This window comes from Zonotrichia albicollis, chromosome 19, assembly GCF_047830755.1.
Source record: "Zonotrichia albicollis isolate bZonAlb1 chromosome 19, bZonAlb1.hap1, whole genome shotgun sequence".
NCBI lineage: Eukaryota > Metazoa > Chordata > Aves > Passeriformes > Passerellidae > Zonotrichia > Zonotrichia albicollis.
Window position 1 is genome coordinate 10,009,597 of NC_133837.1, and position 19,207 is coordinate 10,028,803.

At 41.8% G+C, this 19,207-nt stretch overlaps 1 protein-coding gene across 7 annotated transcripts in view; it reads right to left on the bottom strand.

Annotated features, from left to right (window-relative positions):
* Positions 1 to 249: 249 nt before the first annotated feature.
* The window catches only part of PECAM1 (platelet and endothelial cell adhesion molecule 1), a 32,104-nt gene continuing 13,146 nt past the window's right edge, over positions 250 to 19,207 (bottom strand). Inside the window, exons 13-16 of one of the 7 annotated variants that reach the window (XM_026795539.2) lie at positions 18,117 to 18,185; positions 13,766 to 13,822; positions 6,581 to 6,603; positions 250 to 1,783 (exon numbers count right to left, since the gene is read on the bottom strand). In XM_026795539.2, the coding sequence (XP_026651340.2) occupies positions 1,754 to 1,783; positions 6,581 to 6,603; positions 13,766 to 13,822; positions 18,117 to 18,185 (179 nt within the window). In that variant the 3' untranslated portion in view covers positions 250 to 1,753. Of the gene's footprint in view, positions 1,787 to 6,580; positions 6,604 to 13,765; positions 13,823 to 18,116; positions 18,186 to 19,207 lie in introns of all 7 variants that reach the window. The other 6 variants (XM_014269481.3, XM_074555108.1, XM_005490449.4 and 3 more) reach the window with 6 other exon arrangements.

The following is a 19,207-nucleotide window of genomic DNA, read 5'->3' on the forward strand; positions in this document are numbered from 1 at the left end:
ATTTGTGGAGGAACTTTTACCTTTGTAATTTACTAAAAGACTTATGTGAATGCAAGCACTCCCCCACTCAGTTCTTAAAGCATTTTAGTGCATTTACCTGCTGTTAAAGGGGTTTCTGACTCCAGATCCAAGAGCCTGGAATCTGTGCAGAGAGGGCATCTTCCAAATGCTAATCCATACAATGCACCTGTGGCTCATCACAAATAAAAAACTTCACTGCAACATGAATGTGCAAGATCCAGTGCAAAGGTCAGTTCAGAGTTTTCTTTATTAAAATACCTTTTCACATTTCTTACACTAACGCATTTGCATGGACACTCACGGGATGCTGAAAGAACATTTGTCAACAGAAGAGAGCTATGAAGTCAGTCAGTTGTGACAGGCTCATGATACAAACAACATTTGCACAGGGAACAATAAATTAGAGATATTAATCAGTAACTGGAGCTTGAAATTTTAAACATTTGGAATGGAGGATATAAACCCCTTTTGTGTTTCTTGCTGGTTTTGCACCTTTGATGAAATGCTTAAAGCAATAATTATATATCTATATACAAACCCTGGCCTCTTTTTTACTATTTTCTAATTAAAATGAGAACCTTGTTACCTGTGGCCCAGATGTTGTAGGAATTTAATTTGCAGTAAGAAAAAGAGAGCAACTGCAATGCCCAAGGCTGTCTGGTTAAGGGGTTGGGGACAGTATTTTTTCTCTTTTGTTTTGTGTTCTTTTTTTAAATTAATGCAGCTGAGATAAACATGGGCTGCAGGATTACATCTGTGTCCAAACTAGATCTGTGTTAGTGGTTTATCATGCTATAGAGAAAAAGGATTGTTATGGAATTCCATACTGGACAAACTGTGCACAAGAACAACTTCAGATGTCTCATAAAATCAGAGGAATTAGGATTGTACATAACAGGATTTTCAGGTACAAACTCACTGACCTGGCTGTTTTATATCCACTCAATGAAAACTAATCACAGAATCATCCAAAATAACTGTGATGGCCAATCATTTCTTGAAGAACCATCGCATCAAATAAACCAACAAGCATCAGAACTTTTAAAGGGGAAAAGCAATTTAGCAAAGAATAAAGGCTGTTTGTGCCTCTGACAGAAGCACTGGGCAAAGTGTGAATCTCTGAGCAGTTATTCAAGTTTCCAGGGAGCCCAGAGCTCCCTGCAGTGTCAGGTCCCTGTGGGCTGGAACCGAGCTGGCCCCAAGCCTGGGAGCAGTCCGGCTGCTGCAGCACAGGGAGCTCAGCACCAGCTGCAAGGCCATGCCAGGGCACATCCACGGCTGCCCAGCTGTGCTGAGCTCTGCTCTGCCACAGTGGGGGCACTGACAACCAACTTAGCAAGTTTAAAGCAAGCCTAGATATTTCTATGTCCTACTGGTATCACAGTAGTTGCTGCATTGTAGAAATCTACTTCCTCAGCTGTAGCTCCCCCTTTGTTTCCTTAGAGCGTGATGAATTGGAGGCAAAAAAGGCAAAATTGCATTAGCAGGAGAAATTACAGATGAGAACCTGGGTCAGCGGTTTCTAGAGCCACTTGCCTATGAGAATTTTTATTTGTAATTTTTTTCCATTAAATGCTTTAGGAACATCTCTATTGTTCCTCCTAAGGAAATAAACTTTGAAAAGATGAGTCTGGCAAACTCATAAATAACTGCTGCAAAGCCTTTGGAACACTTGCAACATCTTCCATCTTGTGTTGTTTTCTTCTCCCAGCTGATCTTTGAGGTGACTGCACTAGGTAGCATCAGGATGCCCATATATTCTCTGCTGGCAAAAAGAGCAAAGGAGAAAAAAACAAGGTGTGAGTATAGCTGAGCCCCTACCCTCTGTCCTGTCACATATCCCTTAGAACCCTCCACAGTGAGTAATAAAACCTCCCTGTTCTCTGGGGAGACATTGGTATTACCTTCATCAGAGAGAAAGAAGTAAGACAGTGGGAGATTTAGAGTAACAATTACAAGCTAGACCCCAAAACTATTAATCACCAACATCTGTAAGTGGGTGCTTAGTGATAAAAGTTTGATTTTTAAGGGAACTGCTGGCACTAAACACACCTGGAGGTCAGATCCCTCATTTACTAGGAGCCACAGTCAGACCCCAGTGTCAGTCCAGGGGAATGAAACCCTTTCCCTAAGGGTGGTGTCTCAGGGAACAATGCAGCACCTGAACTCTGGACACTGTGTTCCTGCAGGAGCCGTGCCAGGGGAGATCTCCAGGGCAAAGCCTGGCACTGGCAGGCACAGAGGGCACACAGAGCAGCTCTCTGCTCCAGCCAGTGGGAAAGGGCACAGAGAGAGCCCAAACTTCATTGTTTTTACAATATATGACAGAAATCATTCTGTCCACTGGGGATTCACAGCTGTCAAGTCTTTCCTGGCGTTGGTTGCCAAAGTCTCCCTCCAACAGTCTCTGCTCAGGGTACATGGTGGCCTCTAACCTCAGCTCAGTCTGTCAGCACCGAGGCGCCTCGTTCCTTTTGTGGACTTACCCCCAAAGGATTTGCCCCATGAGTCAGAGGAATTCCTGGTTTATAATTCAGTGTTTATTTCAGAGTATCACCTTGTTTTTCATATCCTGACTGCCTGAAATCCCCTCCCCAATTTTAACTGGACACATCCTTCATCTTCCCTTCCTGTCTGAAACCATTGTGCCACGTTAGTGTGCACAGTTAAACACAGGCCAGTCCCCCCTTGGAGCTGGCAATGGGAATTCCTTTAACACTGAGAAAATACTTTTGGGATCACTTGGGTAAGATGAGAAAGTCACTGAATAACACCTAGGAATGCCTGCAGAGAGATGTAAATTGTACAGGTTTCTGTCTCAGAGGGCACATGCTGAGCTTGGACAAATAGGCACTAAAAGTACACAATGTCCTCATGCACTGCCAGTGCTCCTGAACCCCAGGACAGAACCCAACAAACAAATACACAAACACATCCAGGAGGGAGCAGGAGAGGAGGAGATGTGAAGTCAGAATGTACTGCTGAGGTAAATTTGACACAATACCAATTAGTGTTTGGCGAAGTGGCTATCTCATTGTCAAGATATTTCCTTCAATATGTTTTCAGAAACTGGGACCATTAAATAACTTAGAAAGATTGCCAGCTCTGATTTCAGGAAGGAAACCTCCTCCCAGTTCCTCTCTAAGTAATTCATTTCTTTTGCAAATACTTCCTATGGATTGCATTTAAGATACAAATTTCTGAAACAGAGGAGATGGAGGGAAGCAACCCCTGACATAAAACTTCAGGTTCCTTTCGAAATGACCTAAAAATCCAAGACATTCAGGTTCCAGGTACTCTGGACTGCAAATCAGTCACAACCTGTACTGCAACTGAGCCTTTATATAGTTCAAGAAATTCAAACTTTGACTAATTATTTTTCTAATGCTTCACCTTTATTGACATAATAGAAACCCTTTCAATGCACCTGTGTCAGTACACAGTGTTTACTAAAAGGCTGCACTCAATTTTGTCATGGTCTCTCAGTGAAGAAGCAAAGCTCCTAATTTTCCCTGCTGGATTATATTTATTCTGACAGAAACTACGTAGGGGCAAATGCACAAAAGCAGGACTAGCAACCATTAAAATGATTTGTTACATCTTCCATCTCCACAGAGCAGTTTTCTCTTCTGCCCGTGGCATCTGGAAGAGCAATGCAGAACTGAATGCTAACAGACTTTATCTGAGCAGTGGAATGCACATTATTGGAATTTAGGGAGTTAAAAGGACATTGGGATCTGATGAGTCTCCACCACCATCACTGAAATAAAAAGGCTGCATATCCTCCCTGAAAACAGAGCTCTTGGCAAAATACTCCTCTGTGCTGTGCTCCTTTGTCTCACACTTCTGGAACATCTATTACTTCCTAAAAAGAGTTGAACTCTCTAAGTTTTTTGAAGGCCACCCCAGCTGATCGTTGTGGCATTCCCTGGGATTCAGGTGCCAGCTGAGCAGCCCAGCTCCTGAAGGCCCCTTCCACTCTCAAATGAGGGAGCAGCAGATCAAATGCAACCTCACCTCTGAGCCAAACCCTTCATTGGGCTATCAAGAAGCAGAACAGCTGGGGAGGAAGTTTAAGCCACTTGATCACTTTATAAGGAGCATTTTCCTTTTCATGAGTAGGATCAACAGCTCCTCATTTGGACCAAACCTCTGAGATACATCACAGTTAAGCATGTGTGAAAATGAGCTACTGAAAAAAAATAAAAAACAGTTGCAAGAAAATGATGTTAAAAAGCACCTTAGCAGCTCCCTGCCTCCTCTGTGTTCATCTGTGTGGCCTGTAAAGTGTTGAGAGACAGGCAGAGGGAATGGAAAATGAAGAAATTTTCGGTCACTTATTTGGAGAGACAGGTGCTGCTTTTGTCACAGGCTTTCTTGGGAACAGAAGTGGGAATTTAAGAAGCAGAAGAAAAGGCTCTGTTCTTTTGCTATGCTCTTTAAAGCACTAATAATGAAAGAAAAGGGAAGAGTTTCTATGTTAATACATGAACAGTACAGCTAAGGAGGGACAATGTCTCAGACATTAACTGAATAAGGCAGCTTCTAGGAAAACTCAAGCAAGATGTGCAAGTGTTATAAAACTGACTTTGCTCTGGGGTGTTCCTGAAAATGAGATTAGTTTTACAGAATAACTACTTTTATTACCCTTCTACTGCTAACATGAGAGTAATAAAAGAAGCACAAAGAAAACACTGCCCTCAGCTGACACTTTTCTTCCTTCAATCTGACATTACTTCACGGATTGCCTGGTTTAGCAAGCTTTAATAGCCAAATTAATTATGAAAGTGATTCACACAGGGTGGTCAGTTTATTTGCACTGACTTTTTCTTATACTTCCATATTTTACTCACTTTTGGCCACAGGAAAATTGAAAAAAAAAATCTTTGTGTCCATTAGAAATTATGTAGGCTGTGGAAAAAAGAAGACAAAACCTCCTCCCTGAGCTCACACTTCATGTCTGTCACAGCCACCCTTGACCATTTTTTCTTTTGTGTTGGACAGGGACAAACTTTCTTCTGCATGGCTCTCCAAGGAATACCTGGTATAACCTAGGGGAGGGTTCAGCTCAACATATTTTTAGAAAACTGAGAGCAAAGAATAAAAACAGACCTTTTAACTAAGAGAGACAATGACACTATAAACCCTGCTGGCCTGTATTAATATGAGTCTGTTTATTGTAACACAATCTGTGACCTTCAGTGCACTGCCAGTGTCTGTAAATAATACAATGGGCTGCCTGTGTGTCCCATGGGGAGGGGAGTGCTGATGGAGCCTTTCAAAACTCAAATGGATGCCATGAGCTGACGTAGGCTGGGCTATTGTGATTCTTATTTATGAGTCTCTCCTTTTTTTCTTTTTAAGTACAAGCTCCAAAGTCACAAAGTGGGTGGCAGAAAAAACAACCGTCTGCTTAGTCTGAGTTGGGTTTGATAGCATATCTAACATTCATAAAAGTACCCCTGAAATGTGAGTTCCCTGCCTCTCAGATCTCCTGAGGGCAGAGGAACAGCTCATTCAACAGATTTCTTCTATTTTAAAAAATTCCATATTTTGCCACTGGCTTCTTAGCACTATGAAGCTGTTCACCACCCACAGAACATTCACAAAACTCCACATCTTTAGCTGAGATCCTCCATCTATATGGATGGTATCAGTCCCACTTCTGTGACCCAGCAATGACCCAGCTTTGTGCTCTGCAATAAAAACTGTTTGCCTTCAAAATTTCTTACAAGGCCTCAGTTTCCTGCCAGCCCTTGGAGTCATCCCACCTGCTCTACCAAAACCCAGGAGGAAACAGCCCCAGAGAGTGAACAGAGGGGAATTCTGCAAGTTGGGCTGATCCCATCCCTGCTTGGTTCAGCTGCTCACACCTGAGGAGGGAGCTCATTCCAATCTCTGGGCATCCCAGTCCCAGGGGCTGTGTGAGCAGGCACATCCCTGGCTCTGGCTCTGGGGATGACAGAGGGCACTGGAGCAGCAGCTCTGTCCCCAGTGATGCATTTACAGCTGAGCAGCTTTCATCTGCAAATCTCCTGTGCCTCTGCAGCCATCCCTCACCTCGTGCCACCCAGGTGATGCATTTACAGGTGAGCAGCTTTCCTCTGCAGCCATCCCTCACCTGGTGCCACCCAGGTGATGCATTTACAGGTGAGCAGTTTTCCTCTGCAGCCATCCCTCACCTGGTGCCACCCAGGTGATGCATTTACAGGTGAGCAGCTTTCCTCTGCAGCCATCCCTCACCTGGTGCCACCCTGCCAGCGCTGGTGGCACAGACCCAAAGCTGTGCCGGTGACAATGATCTCCTGGGAGATGTCATCTGTGCACCAGCACCCCCAAACTCCAGCCCCTTCCACAGACTCCTAAAACCATTCTACAAACAGAGGATTGAAAGTCTGATTCATGAAAATATATACAAAGGGATTGTCCCATATCTGTCCTGCAAAGGTCCCAGCAACAAACAAACCACATCAGCCCTTGTGAGCACCATCTCACCAGATGCACAATCACCTCAAACCATGTCTCTGTATTTAACTGATGGTATAAAATGTGTACTTACAGAATGCCTGTTTTCCATAGAATCTGCAAAATAAAATACAATGCATAAATTATGAAATGGCACCTTGCAGAGTGACCAGTTTTATGTTCCAGAAAATGCAGGTAGAGGTACTTCAACCCTTTTATTCACTTTGCAATGGTATGAAATTCCTACCTACATCTAGAGGGTAAAGCTCTGGGCTTTGAGGAGTATGCAAGTTCCAGTTTAGTCCAAGTGCAGGGGTGAGACAGACATTTCAAAGCCCACACTGAGCAGGACCTGTTTGGCAGCTCCCCTGCTCATGTGCTAGAGTAGAATTTCTCGTGAGGGCACACTCTGTTACTGGACAAGAGTCTTCCTTTTAGAGGCAAGTTCTCATCAGCATTTTACTTCCTAATCCAGTTCCTTGCCAGGAAAATAATGTATTGCAGAAATCCAGTTGAGGATATAATTTTCAGGGCAAAAATAACATCTTTGTTATATATAACATCTTTGTTAAAATAACAGCAAAGACACCTGACATTTTATTAATAAAAAGTTCCTTGTTCCCAATGAAAAACCTGAGGGCCAGCAAGTTCTTTCCTTTTAGGGTCAGTGAACTTTAAGACTGGATCATACATTTATTTCAAAACTAGTGGATTTAGCTACTCAGAAATTTCATAGAATACATTCAAATACCAAACCATAACTATTTCTTTCCCCTCTCAAAGTAACTCCAGTTTTAGGAGAGGTTTCAAGAGTTAAGAGTGCTCATCTGTATGTTCTGTTGAGATATTTCACATGTGACAAAACTAAGTGCTGAATCTTGAAGGGTATTTTCTTGCAAAGTGTATCAGATTCACTGGAGAGAGGCTGTCTGAAGGAAATTCATGAAATGTTCAACAAAAGGGGTTGGACTGGGCCTTGGGTTAATCTTCCCAGTGTTTTTTATATAAATGGGAGTTAGTTTCTGAATCTATGTTTTTTTATAATTTTGTATTTTTTAAATGCAAATTTAAAAATCAGTCTTCCATAGGCAGAACACTTATGTAAATCTTGAGAAGTTTCCTGAAATCACTAAATGAAGGACATTATGCAGGACACTACTACCAGTATTAGACCCTAATAAAAGTCTTTTAGAGACTCCCTTGTCAGCCAGCAGAAGTAATAAGGAAACTGAGCACAGGTGAAGGTCTCTGGCATGGTACATTTGGAGTTTTCTAGCCAGAACTTTTAGCCTAAGTAAAGGATTAAAAACTCAGGTGACTACAGCACCTCACAGCAGTGCATGAACTCAAATTCGGTACAAAATTGATCTCAGTGTTTGGCAAGATTGATCCACGTATGACTAGACATTAGGAAACAAAAGAAGAAGTTATATGGAACACACACAAAAGCATTTTTGTGTCCTGAAAGCCAACAGAATTGAACAAAACCACTGCTGAGCCAGTGCTACATCAAAGCTTGGCTTTAAGTGGACAAAACCATACAGAAGGTTTATGAAATGAGCATTAACAAGCTGTCATTTAGTCTCTGTCACAATGTATTGTTCTCACAGGAAGGAGGAAATGAGAAATTTTGTATAAATTCCAGACTTCAAACAAGGGGATGTTGGCTACCCAGGCTTGGAGGTCACAGTGCCAGTGATGCTGCCTCCTTGTTACCTGTCACCCACTTCCAGCCCCTGGGGCTTTCTAGCTGAGTGTCACAGCCCTGCCAGGAAATGTCACACTCTGTGTCAGGGAAGTGCTGTGGGAGCCTGGCTGATTTCTACAGGTACCACTCAGGGCAGCCACTGATAAAGGCACAATGACACAGTGCTTTTGCTGATTCTTGGTTGGAGATTTTTTCAGAAATGGCTTAGAAGGCAGCTGTGAGGAGTAAAATTCTCACAGTAGAAGTTCTCAGGTTGTTTTTAATTACAAGTAAAAGTGACCAACATGAAGGCCTTGAGAACCTTGCATACCAGAGTTCTCAGGCAGCTTTCTCATAACAAGTAGATATTCCATCTTTGGCTGTTTTGGGAAAGCAAAAATAAGTTTTGAGAACCCAAATCTTGGTATTGGAAACAAAAGGAGGGGTTGGTGTGTTATCTCTGACCTATTGTGAGCTCGGGTTTGCAATATGCATGAACTTAATTAACACGGTTATAAAAAGTGACTGATTGAGTTAATAAATGGAGTCGATGCTGATCAAGGCAAGATGGGTCTTCTCCCTCTGACTTCAATAATTCTTTACCATGTCAATCTTTTCACAATCTTTTTTATTTAATTTTTGTTTTAAAAAATAAATAATTAAAAAAAAAAGAGGCGGTTTTACTTTTTGACTAGTTTTACTGTAGAACTGACAGATTTTTCATAACGCCTTGTTTTCCCTTACTGCCAAAACTGGGGAATTGAGAAATGCTGGATTCTAGACACACAGAAAAAGCTCCATGTTTTGTGAAAGGAATCAGAGCTGAAGGTCTGATACTGGTGATTTCTAAAATATTCCCAAGTCTAAAAAAGGTAGGTGGTTTTATGGACTTCTGATGGATCTAAACTCTTGGTACTGCTTCTAGCTGATGCAATTTTAAATTCAAAGAACACATTTTTACAAAGGAGTGAATATAGCAGGAGTTTAAGACACTGTCACCCCCATTTCTTGCTGCTGGAGGTTATGGAAAGGAGAATATGTGCCTGAACAGCTGCAATTGTCAATCCACCTCCAAGGCACCTCCAGCCCCGGTGGAAGCCAAGATGTCAGACCTTGAAGCAAAGGTGCTGAGCTGCAGACACACACAGCGTTCTGCCAAGGCCTTTACTGGAGCAGTAGCTTCCATCAGGGAATCTTGGCAGGCAGCTTGGGAACAGCTCTGACACGGGGCATGCACGCAACCCAGCTCTGCTCTGCAGGTTCAAGCAAGGTCAGAAGCTCCCTGCATATTTGTGCCTCACTGAAACCATCTGGCTTTGCCTGATTTTTGGCTGAAGCTGTTGTAAGCATTTGGCTCTGGAATCAATGTCTCACAGATCCAGGCCTTAGTTTAGAATATGTCTAGAAACCCAAAGATCCAAAGAATTTTTATATTGGAGAGAGGACAAGTTATTTGCCTGGCTTTGGACTGCCTGCAACTCTCATGTGCCCCTAACACCTGAGTTCTGAGCAGCACAATGAATCCCCAGACCCTGTGAGCTCTTCCTATGCTGGAAAAGGATCCAGTGGGAAATTCTGGCTAAGATGTAGGTGTTAAGCCCAAGGCTCAGTAGCAGGAAAGTATTTGAGCAGATTTCCTGATTGCTAGAGCTGATTTCAAATAGATTTGTTCCAACCCTGTGAATGCAAAGGGGATTTCTCATGCCTCTTTCCACTGGGCTACATTTATTTTTCCATAGTACATTGTTGGTTGCTGTAGGACTCTTAGAATTTCCTGTCTCACTGCTGCAATTGCTTCCAAAGTGACCAACTCATTTTTCCAGACTTAGCAGCATAAAGGCTGGTTCTGCATTTTGTTTGCTGGATTTCCACTTTCTTATAAAAAATTGGGAATTGTTATCTTGCAATTAGCCACGGTGAGCTCAGTCCAGTGCACATAAAATCAGTGCAAAGCTTATCACTGGCTTCTGTGAGCTTCGGGTCTGACACACAGCAAAGACAGAGTTCACTGAGGGAGAAAGAATGTACCAATAACATCATCTTCCACAGGAAGTGTCCTGGAAAAACGTGAGGAAATCTGTGAGCTGCAGTTGGCTCTAATTCCCCTCAGCAACACGAACAGGAGCCTGATTGCAAGCCTGTGCAATCCCAAAACCTGGGATCAGCACTGAGGGAAGGGCTGGAGCTGAGATAAAGAACCAGCATGGAGATGCTTGGGCTTCCTGCCCCTGCTGCCCCTTGGGAGGATGAAAGGTGTGATGGAAATAAATCATGCCTGAAAAAGCCTCCACCCAGGCAGCTGAACTGCTGTGAGACATCCTGAGGCTCCCTCAGGAAGAGCTGCCAGCCTGGATCCAGCACAGCCACAGGAGGCAGCAGGGTCAGAGCCATTTTATCGCTCCTGGCAGCCGGGGGATTTGGACAATTGCCTGTTTTGCTGAAGTTTTAGACTATATCACTTCTTTCTGGACAAAAAGCAGCAACTTTGGGACTGGGCTGGGTATTCCTGACTCACAATATGCTTTGGCCTTTTCACAGAGCAGCCAGAGAAAGCAAGATTTTAAGGAAATCAGTTCATCCTGGTGAGCCTGAAGGACTTCAACACAAAGCTGTTACTGACCTGAATGGCACTCACTGACCATTCCCCAACTGCCTTTTGGATGTAAGGTCTGATTTAAAGCTGAGGCTTGAAGTTTTTTGTATTTTATGCAAAATACTAAAGTAAGCCCATTGCTCTAGAAAAGGCTTTAAAACAATGTCTGTGTGAACATCCTGAACACCAAATGTGTTTCTGAATTCAACTAATCTTTCAATAACAATGCAAGGACAACTTCTTATCTCACAGTTGCTTACAGAGCAAAGTGAGCAGCATCCTCCTTAAATTCTCATTACAGCAGAGGAAATCCAGCATCCAACCAACCAGAGACTGACATTATTTGACTTTCAATCCAAACATACCTGACTAGAATGGAATTTCACAAATCACCTGCTTTTCCCACTGCAAATGAGTTAACTGTAGTCAACCACCTGCATTGCAAGTCTTCTGGGAGTTAAATGTGCATTTGACAGTTTGTTCCTGTCTGTCTCTAATGTAAAACCACCTCCTGAGTCCTGGCACTCAGAAGGAGGAAAACAGCACAGCAGGGAGGATGAGGAGTCTTATCCATAGTGTGGTGGAGGCACTCAGATGGCAGAAGCAGGAGATAACATAGCCAGCATCAGGAAAATAAAAAGAAGAATCATAATGACAGATGCTCAGCACACTGCCAAAGGCCTGGGAAAGCTCAGAGCATTATCAGCACTATGGGCTCCTGGTGCAGATTTTGGATAAGAGCAAGCAACAGCTACAGAACTCAATAACAACAAAACTCTATAGCAACAGCTACAGAACTCAAAATACAGGAGTTGGTTCCTGCTATGGCATCTGCCTTGCTGGGGGTAGCAGTGAGAGTTGTCAGAAGAATGAAGAGCAAAAATGTTTTAGCTCAGTCACAAAGGACTTGTCAGCCATAACAACTGAGTGTCCTTCAGCTTCCTCTCTAGTGCACACAATTTCTGGAATGCACAGACAACCCCTTCATAAGACAAAATTGCTTATGAAGCACTCAATTCTAATTAAACCACAATAGTTATCTACTAACAAGTAATAATAAAATGTTACATAGGTCTCAGGGGTTAAACATGTCAAACTGTGTAGTTGACACCAATTCCTAAACTCATGTGATTTCCCCAAGGACACGTTTGTCTGAATCATTGCCTTCCTGAAGCTGCTTGTACTCCTGGGCTTTTGCTCAAAAATATCAAAGAATAGAATGGTAAATCAACTTCTGCACCCACTAGTCATGTTCAACATCTGTCACAATTGGCATCATTTAATATGCTTATATTAATAGATATTAAAATAGAATATTTCATAGGGATTCTCCACTGCATTTACACTTTGTCACCTCACAATCACACAGCCTATGAAAAATCCAAGGTAGTGATACATTAACTGTAAGCTAGCACTGCATTGCTGGGTGATGCACTGCTTATCTAATTGAAACACTTTTCCTGTGTATCAGTCAGGAAAAACAGACGTGATTGAAACAATAAACTGGCACTGTGTTTCCAAGAATAACTGAAGCTGTAGAATGTTATGCCTAAAAGAGCAAATGGACTGCAGGATTCAGGGGTGTTTGCAGAATCTCTGCTTAATTCAGCTCAGAATTTCAATCATATCCCATTTTACTGAGTTCCCTTATGGTATTACAGCCTTTTAAGTGATCTTTGAATTTCAGCTCTGCTTTATCAGCCTGGACTTTACATCCTCTGTTATGTACCTGAAAAAAGCAGGGCTGGTGAGTGGTGTGAGAGTCACCCTCACACCTGGGCAGAGCAGGTGGGGGTTACACAGCAGCTTCTGCAGCTTTTTATAGGTCCAGTTCACACTCACTGGAGAACATTTCAGAACATTCGTGGCCTTGGGGCTCAGCCCTAAATAAACTGAGTTTTTTCTCTTGGTGGTTCTGCATGAAATGCCTGGCCACGCTCTTAAGTGTGAAAGATATTCTGATTTTCACTGCAAGGCTGTGAAAAATGAGTACACCACACAGGCATGGCACCAAGGATCCTGAAATTCCTTTGCCACTGTTGTCACTCTCTAAACACTTTGCCTTAATGCATGACCTAATCTCTCTGTTTATTCAGCTGTAAAATGGAGATAAAAATTGCCATGTAAGTCCTAACAAGGAAAAATTAAGTAATGTTTTCTAAAGTACATGGAGACCCTCACAATAAAAGATTCCCCAGAGATATATTGTGTCAGAGGTGGGAAATGCCTTATAGAAAAAATAGAAACTTAAAGCACAACCAAAAATTAAAAATGGCACACAACAAAGCCTGAATGGGGACAAAATATGAATGGCTTGCAACCCCCTAATATTTACAAATCTAGACTTCCTAACACAAGAGAAGAGAGGAAATCCTTTCCAATTCAGACTTTGACAATCTATGATGAAATAAATAATGAAATAAAATAATCTTTTAAGGCACTGTCTCTGAACTGATTAGTGCCAGAACATTTACAGACAACAATTGCCAGCAAGCTGCCACTGCCCACACACAGGTCTGTGTTAGAGGAGCTGCTGAAATGATCCCATTGCTCTGAAGGCTTGGAGAGGCTGTTGGGGCCTTTACAGACATTTGCTGGAGTTACACCCAAAGCAAATGGAATATTTTATAGCCTGTGACAAACATGGTCAGTTCAGAGACAAATGTTTCTCTTGAGCAGTTTGAGATAACAGGATCCTAACAGGGATCTTGATTCAGATCCAGCACAAATGGGCTGATGAAGTAGATATTACAAATATTAATACCATTGATTTGTAAGGAGCCATTAGGATGTCATGCAATTTATCAACTTCTGTGATTTTGTAGCTGCACTTTGGTGTGTTCCTATCCAATGTGACTTGCAGCTCTTCTTTACTATGGCAATTATGCTCTAAATATTCGGTCTAAATATTATCTTATAAAATATTCAGTCAGAAATTTATCCCTAACCTCTATACACACACTTCCTTAAAGTGTTTAATTTATCACTAGCTTACTTACCATTATTAGTTTTTCTGATTTCACTATAAACTGTTTCAGTCCCCTTCTGTTCAGGAGCTGGAAAATGTATTGGCACAGAATCAATATATTTTCTTTAACTTTTTTTCTTTTTCTTTTTTTCTTTTTGTGTGTTTTTTGTTTTGTTTGCCTTATGAAAAGCTCCTTAAACAAACAGAACACACTTTTTTACTTTCAGAAGAAGCAGCTCCATAAGCAGCAATGAGCCTGTGGAGTCTGTGTGAAAAAGCAAGTACAACCCCGTCCCCAAACCAGCCTGTGAGGGCCTGAGAGAAGGATGTCTCCTTCTATATAAAAAAGAAGATGAAAATCTGCTCCCCTTTCTAAATTTGACTTCAACATTCTCTTAATCTTCTGAACTTGAAGCAATACTGCTTTAATTTCACAGAGACCTCTACCACTGGAGAATGGTTTCTCTGGATCACTTTGAAGAGCTTCTTCAATTTGTTCTAAGGATTTGGGGATCCTAGCCCTGAGATCTATCACTTGGAAAACTAACCATAAAGCCTTTTGGCAACTGGCCTGATTAAATCTTAATGGCAAAAAAAAAAAAAAAAATGCTGTGCTTTGTGAAATGTCTCAGAAGAATATTTGCAGATTTCACACTGCACAGCTTCCATTTATCTGGGAAAGGTCTGCTTTTGGAGAGAGAGGCCTGAAAATAGCAAGAATCCTTTTCTCTGTGGTCAGCATAAACTTCTGGCCAGTAGGAGAATAGAACAATCTCTGGATTTATTGTATGGCTGTAGTTTAAAAATCCCTGGGCAATCCAAGTGCTCCAGAACTGGGCATTGAAAATCACTTTCTGCTGTGGACTTTCAACAAACCAAGAACTAAATTTTTCTAGTTAAAGTTAAATTTTAAAAAAATTAATTGTTGTCTCCTCTTTGAAAAAAAAAAAAAAAAGGAAAGAAATTTAAATTTCTGGATACAGAATCCTATGCTTTAGCTATTAAAAATCCCCAACCTTTAAAGAATTCAGACATACTGATTTTCAGACTCAGACTGCAAATCTATCAGGACTGTTACTGTTCTGCATTGCCCTGAACAACCCAAGTGTCTCTGGCACCACATTCTGATTTCCCAAAGCTAATTCCATTAATTTTTGGTTTTTAAATTCTGTTCAGCATCCTTTAAATGCTGTGAGCTAACACATCAGAATGGAGTTGCAAAACTGCTATTAATTTAAACAACAGCAGCCACACTTCCCTAAGTGTCTAATCACAGCTTTCAAACTTGCAGCTTTGGCATGAACTTGCTTTGCAAAATAATTTGAAGATCTCAAGGCATATTTCAAATGCTTACAGACTACTGCTTAAATGATCCATTCAGTTTCTAGTGAAATAAGAATTAATCTTCTTGGAATTTTAATCAAAGGTAGCTCATTTCTTTAGGACTCTTTTTTAGCAGGTAACAGTCCTAAATCTATTCCTTTTGACTCTGTGCAAAGATTTGGTTTGAGGCATTTCCTTAGTTTGCTTTTTTATTTTTATCATACTCATTTCATTATATTGTGGTATAATGCCACTGCCCATGTTATTTCCTTTGTCAACCTTCCAAAAGTCGTTCTAGCACTGAAAAAATGCGCCAGGAGAAATTATTGGATGATTTGACATTTTGTTCCCACTAATTTTATAATGTTGCCACCCTGCAGATAATTAACCAATATAAAAGTAAAATAAGGAGAACATTCTTACTCAGCCATACTTAGCAGTTTCTGCCTTGTCACTTCAGGGATATTTCCTAATCTGACTTTAGCCCCTGCTTTTGGTTCTGCTCAGATTCCCAATAAAGGGTTTAAATCACCTTGCCATCTTTTTTCTCAGCTAAGCTTTAGAAAAGACATGCACTGTATTTTTGTCAAGCATACCAACTTAGTAAGTATTAGTAAGAATTAGTAAGAATTTAATAATTCCAGATAAAAGTATTCCAGAAATTAACAGATAGCTCAGACATTACTTGAAAAACAGGGTAAAACAGTGTTTTCAAATGTAAGTAATTCTTTACTGATAAAGACAAGGTGTTCACCCTTCTACAGTAATTTCAACTTTGTTTGAAGTGACATTCAATCAATCCCAATTCCCAGAAGTGACAAAAAGGCAACTGCTACAGCTTAGATACTGCAGCATTTATTGCAGTAACCTTTCACAGTACACAAAATATGACTCTCCTGCTCCTGAGAACATTAGTATTGACATTGACAGCAGTGGCAGGAGGAACAAATGATTGGAAAGATAAATTAAATTGAGGTTAGGCCAGAGAGATCAAAGAAATCTGCAGTTCCTCAAAAGGCAGAAGGAGTCAGACTCTGTGTAGCTGCTGGATGAGCAATGAGCCCAGAGAAAAGGGAAATGTGATTTGCTTTGTCTTCCTTCAGAAAACAGGAGGAATCAGAAGAGGGAAAAGGGATTTGGAGCAAGGTGATAACCTGAAAGTTGTGTTCCCTAGGAAGGGCTGGTCATACCCACACACAGACATGAAAGAATATTATGACTGGGAACAAAACCTTACAAAAACATCAACGTAACAGAAGCATCAGCAGCAGCCCTGTGGCCAAATTCTCTCTCTGGGTGTACATGATTATTACACAGGAATATTAAGAAACTTGGCTTTGCTTCTCTTTTCCCAAGAATAAATCTCATCCTGTTTTCATTGTGATAGGCAGTGCAGAGCTCAAGAGATAACTTGGTTTCATCCAACTTCTTCTATTTAACTGTATTTCAGCAGCATCCTCAGGATGCTCTCAGGGAGGAACACATTAAATACTTTCAGTGCAGTTTCCATTTCCATAACCAAAGCACTCCACTGTGTCCTGGGGCAACAAAGGAAATCAATCAGGGAACTGTTCATATCTCTGTACACTCAAGCACAGCTCAGAATTACAGAATCTGTCAGTGTTCTGTGTGCCATGCATAGGTCTGTAGCATGAGGCAGCACTCAATTAAAATCATCTGATCTCATTTACAAACCTTGGTAAACATTATTCTGTGGTTTAATGGGGTTCTATCTACAGAGCATAGATACTACCTTATTACTTAGTCTGATATACAGGAATAGTGTTATATAGCAAGAATGGATGAAAATGTTGTTTTTATAGGTGTTGATCTTGAATTTAACAGGGCTTTTTAATTAAATAATGCACTATCATATCTCACTGTTCTACACCATTGTAGAATGGTGTGCACACCATTGTGGAATTGTAGTGCACACTCAGAAACAGTTGGAACAATTAGGAGCCCAATTCTGAAGAAGAATACAACAACTCTGTCCTTCAGTGCAGAATTTAGCAGGGGTGGGTAAATAGCCTGCTTCAAACCCAGGGAAGAGAGACTCTGTGATGGATGACAGGAGGAAGTGAAAACACAAAGCACAGGAGGACTGGCTGTTCCGGGAGGGCTTGGCTGCCAAGCCTGGAGAGTGAGCACTCTTGCCCAAACATCTGTGCCACCAGCTAAACAATCATGTCTTTGGTCTCTGCAATAAGTGACTAGTCCTTCCTACCAGGAAGGAGGAAATTTATCCATTTCTTCCTCAGTCTGCTTCTCATTCAGCTGAAGCAAAGAAGCAAGAGCAGAGCATAAACTTCTCTTGCAACGTTTATTCACTTTAACCAACTTGGAGCTCTTTGCAAATTTCTGAAAGGTTTAGCAGCTTTCAACACAAGGCCATAATGGCATTGGAGTTCTCCAGATGACACAGAATGATTGAAGTGAGCATTTGAGTAGTGAAAAAATTTCCATGGCTATTTCTCCTTCAAGGCTGCAGACACGTACCTCAGCCCCACGCTCTGAGGTCTGGTGACTGCAGGGAGGAGGACAAAGTTATCTGGGCATCAATATCTCATTTCTCTGTTTAAGGTGCCACAAAATCCAGGATGGTCTCCAAGCCTCACCAGACTAAATCAACACTGCTCTCCCTTCTCTATCACAAGTGAATTACAGCTTTGACCCTTGAACCAGTTCCTTTACAAAGGAGGAAATTCCACTGGTTTCTGTTCTCCCCATTACCTTACCCTGTGGCAACCTCAAGTTGCTCTCAGTGAATTTGGTCTCTTTAACATGGATATTTCACAGCAGGCTGCCACAGCTCCAGCTGGGAGCCTTGCTCCACACAGCCCTCCTGTAAATGGGAATGATCCCAGGGGAAGAGCTGCAGGAACAGCAGCACAGGAGCCACAGCACCAGCCAGGTTCAGAAGCACTCCTGGCAGGAGACTCAGCACACAAAGCACAGCCCTGGCATCCCCAGGTGCCAACCCAGGCCAGTGTGAGGGAGCAGCAGCAGCCCCAGAGCTGCTCCCAAAAATAACCCAGAGAGGCTGGAGAGTTCATTACCTCTGTGAGGATCAAGCGTGGAGACTTCGACTTCAGTGTAATCCACCTCAGCACTCTCAAGGTCAGGTCCTGCCCCAAAAATATCAAGAAGATGTTTCTTTGTAGGACTGCATGCTTTGTTTGAGCTGTGGGCCTGATCCTGCTGCTATGTACAGGATATCACAGGATAAATCAGATTTACTTATTTTCTGAAATTATTGGACAAATCCCAGGTGACTGTGATAGTGCAGGACCAGGCCCCGCTGATGGCACATGGGAGTTACTCTGCTAAGTTGTAAGGCCAGCCCATTCCTCAAGGCCATCCCACTCCAAAGGGCAAAAGACCAACTAAAGGCAGATTTCTGAAGCTGTGGAACATGCAAATTGTGCCTAAAACTGTTACTTGCAATGTAACACCTTCAAAAGTGGCACAACACAAAATAGAGCAGGGAATTACCAGAGCTTCTCCCATATTCCTGCTCCAGCTGCTCTTCCCTTCCTCTCCCTGCCATTACTTTCTTGTTTTCTGTGGTTGCTATGGCAGGACATTTCCCATTCTGCACTTTCCCCACATTTCAAGCCATCTTTATGTCTTTCATGGCCTCCCTCATCACCTCTCATTCTCCAAATTTCTGCTTTGCCAATTTGCCCATTTCAGCACTTTCCTCCTAAGCTTTCTCCACGCCCCACATAAAACATTTGGAATGGAACCCACTTTCCTCCTCAGAAAGCTTCTGTGCCACAACACCCTCAGCAAGCCTGGCAAAGATCTGACATCTGACTTATAGGGCCAGGGCTGACAGGAACTGGCTACCTGGGTACAGCAGACACAGAAACAGCTGCTGCTTTCTACTCTGGTTTTAGGGTGGGGTGGGGATGGTTTTCTACCACATTTCTGTAAGAGCTGGAAGGAACCACAGCATTCATTCACACTGAAATCCTGCAGAACAGATTTGGCAGATTATTTTATTCAGATATTCAGGTTATTTTTAGATTTAATTCTTAGATATTTCAAGATCCAGAGAAGTGAAGAAATTACAGAAAAGTAAAAGAAGCAGAAATCTGTAGAAAAACTTTGTTTTTTAAACAAATCAGAATATTTGTATATAGAA